Below are 1,365 nucleotides of genomic sequence, written 5' to 3'. Positions count from 1 at the left end.
GAGGAAGCCAACTGACACACAGTGATCATCTCTGCTGCCTCCCTGGTTAAATCTGCATGGCGATTTAACACAGAGATTACATCTGCATGAAGAGCACTGTGTTTCACCAGCAACTACACAAGTAGATTAGATGCCTGATGCTTGCCTGGTGCTGGATTATTAGGAGGATCATTTCTCCAAAGCGGGAGAAGTGATTAGACATCAGCATGCTGTACGTTTCTGCATAGCGAGAGAGTTTAACAACCTCAGCTCTTTCAATGATTCAGTTCTTCATGCGTTCAGTTGTGTCCTCACTGTGGTGCCTCAAGCTGAGCAGATGGTTCTCTCCAAGGACTCCTCAACTGGTTTCACTTTCCAGTATTCGTCAGAGCAAGAATGAATATTAGCAGAGAAGGACAGCAAATCAATTAGGTGGATGTCAGGTTATCTGCAAAGTTTGGACAGGTGAAGGTGTGTGCAGTTTCAGAAAGAAGGGAGAACTTTGGAAAAATCCCTTACCAGTGTGCTCCAGGAGAACTTGGAGAGATGTCCAAACCTTCACGTCTGGTCAAACCCTCCAAGCAGTCCCGAAAGCAACCTCCAGGGAATCGCTCACACATGCTGGTCGTCGGGGAGAGGTTGATGAGGGCTGGCAGTGAGGGCAACCTGGTGAGATCCAGACCACCCCAGAAGCCTTCTGACACCAATCCAGCGGGTTCCAATCAAGGTATTATGCTTCCTAAATCTGATTGGTGTTAGCATTATCTTGATTAGTTGATTAGATATTTGTGTCACACTACAAAATATTAGACATATGACCACGCACACACATACAGATATGCTTACGGTTCTGCCATGAGTTTAGATCCGCCCGTCTGAGGAGCTTTTGTACGATATTCCTGACTGCAGCACATGAGTGCACTTGTATAGTTTGGCTGATGCCTTCTCTATATGGGGGGATTAAGACAGGGGTTTGACCCTCACTGTTCACTCTGCTGATTAGTTACATTCCCTCCTCATCATCAAATTATCTCATCACTTGATCTCATTGGTGCTAATCAAACCAGCAACTCTCAGCTAGATTCACTAAGAGTTACACATGTTTTTAAACAGTGACTGAATAGGTAGCTAAAAGTATTTGTAATACTGATTTAAGCATAAAATGATTAGAAGATTTTATCAACCTATGCTCTTTCCGATTGATTTTGATGTATATTTACACTAGTTGACTTTATATTCTCTGAAAAGTTATATTTTAAGAAATTTAACAATGACATCTGTGTACTTGTGTGCATTGTGTAATAGTTACAAAAATATTAGAAAAATGTTCAAAGAGAAGAGCAGTGATACAGTGGGGAAAAAAAGTATTTAGTCAGCCACCAATTG

At 42.1% G+C, this 1,365-nt stretch overlaps 1 protein-coding gene across 4 annotated transcripts in view; it reads left to right on the top strand.

Moving 5' to 3' along the window:
* The first annotated feature begins 9 nt into the window (after positions 1 to 9).
* Positions 10 to 1,365, top strand: part of kiaa1217 (KIAA1217 ortholog) — a 62,885-nt gene continuing 61,529 nt past the window's right edge. For all 4 annotated transcript variants that reach the window (XM_016271078.1, XM_016271071.1, XM_016271063.1 and 1 more), the window contains exon 1: positions 10 to 706. In XM_016271078.1, the coding sequence (XP_016126564.1) occupies positions 526 to 706 (181 nt within the window). In that variant the 5' untranslated portion in view covers positions 10 to 525. The remainder of the gene's footprint in view (positions 707 to 1,365) is intronic.

The sequence above is a fragment of the Sinocyclocheilus grahami genome, unplaced genomic scaffold (genome assembly GCF_001515645.1).
Source record: "Sinocyclocheilus grahami isolate Dianchi unplaced genomic scaffold, SAMN03320097.WGS_v1.1 scaffold5.1, whole genome shotgun sequence".
NCBI classification, from domain to species: Eukaryota; Metazoa; Chordata; class Actinopteri; order Cypriniformes; family Cyprinidae; genus Sinocyclocheilus; species Sinocyclocheilus grahami.
The sequence above is the reverse complement of the archived record's forward strand: the minus strand, read 5'-3'. Positions and strand labels throughout refer to the sequence as shown.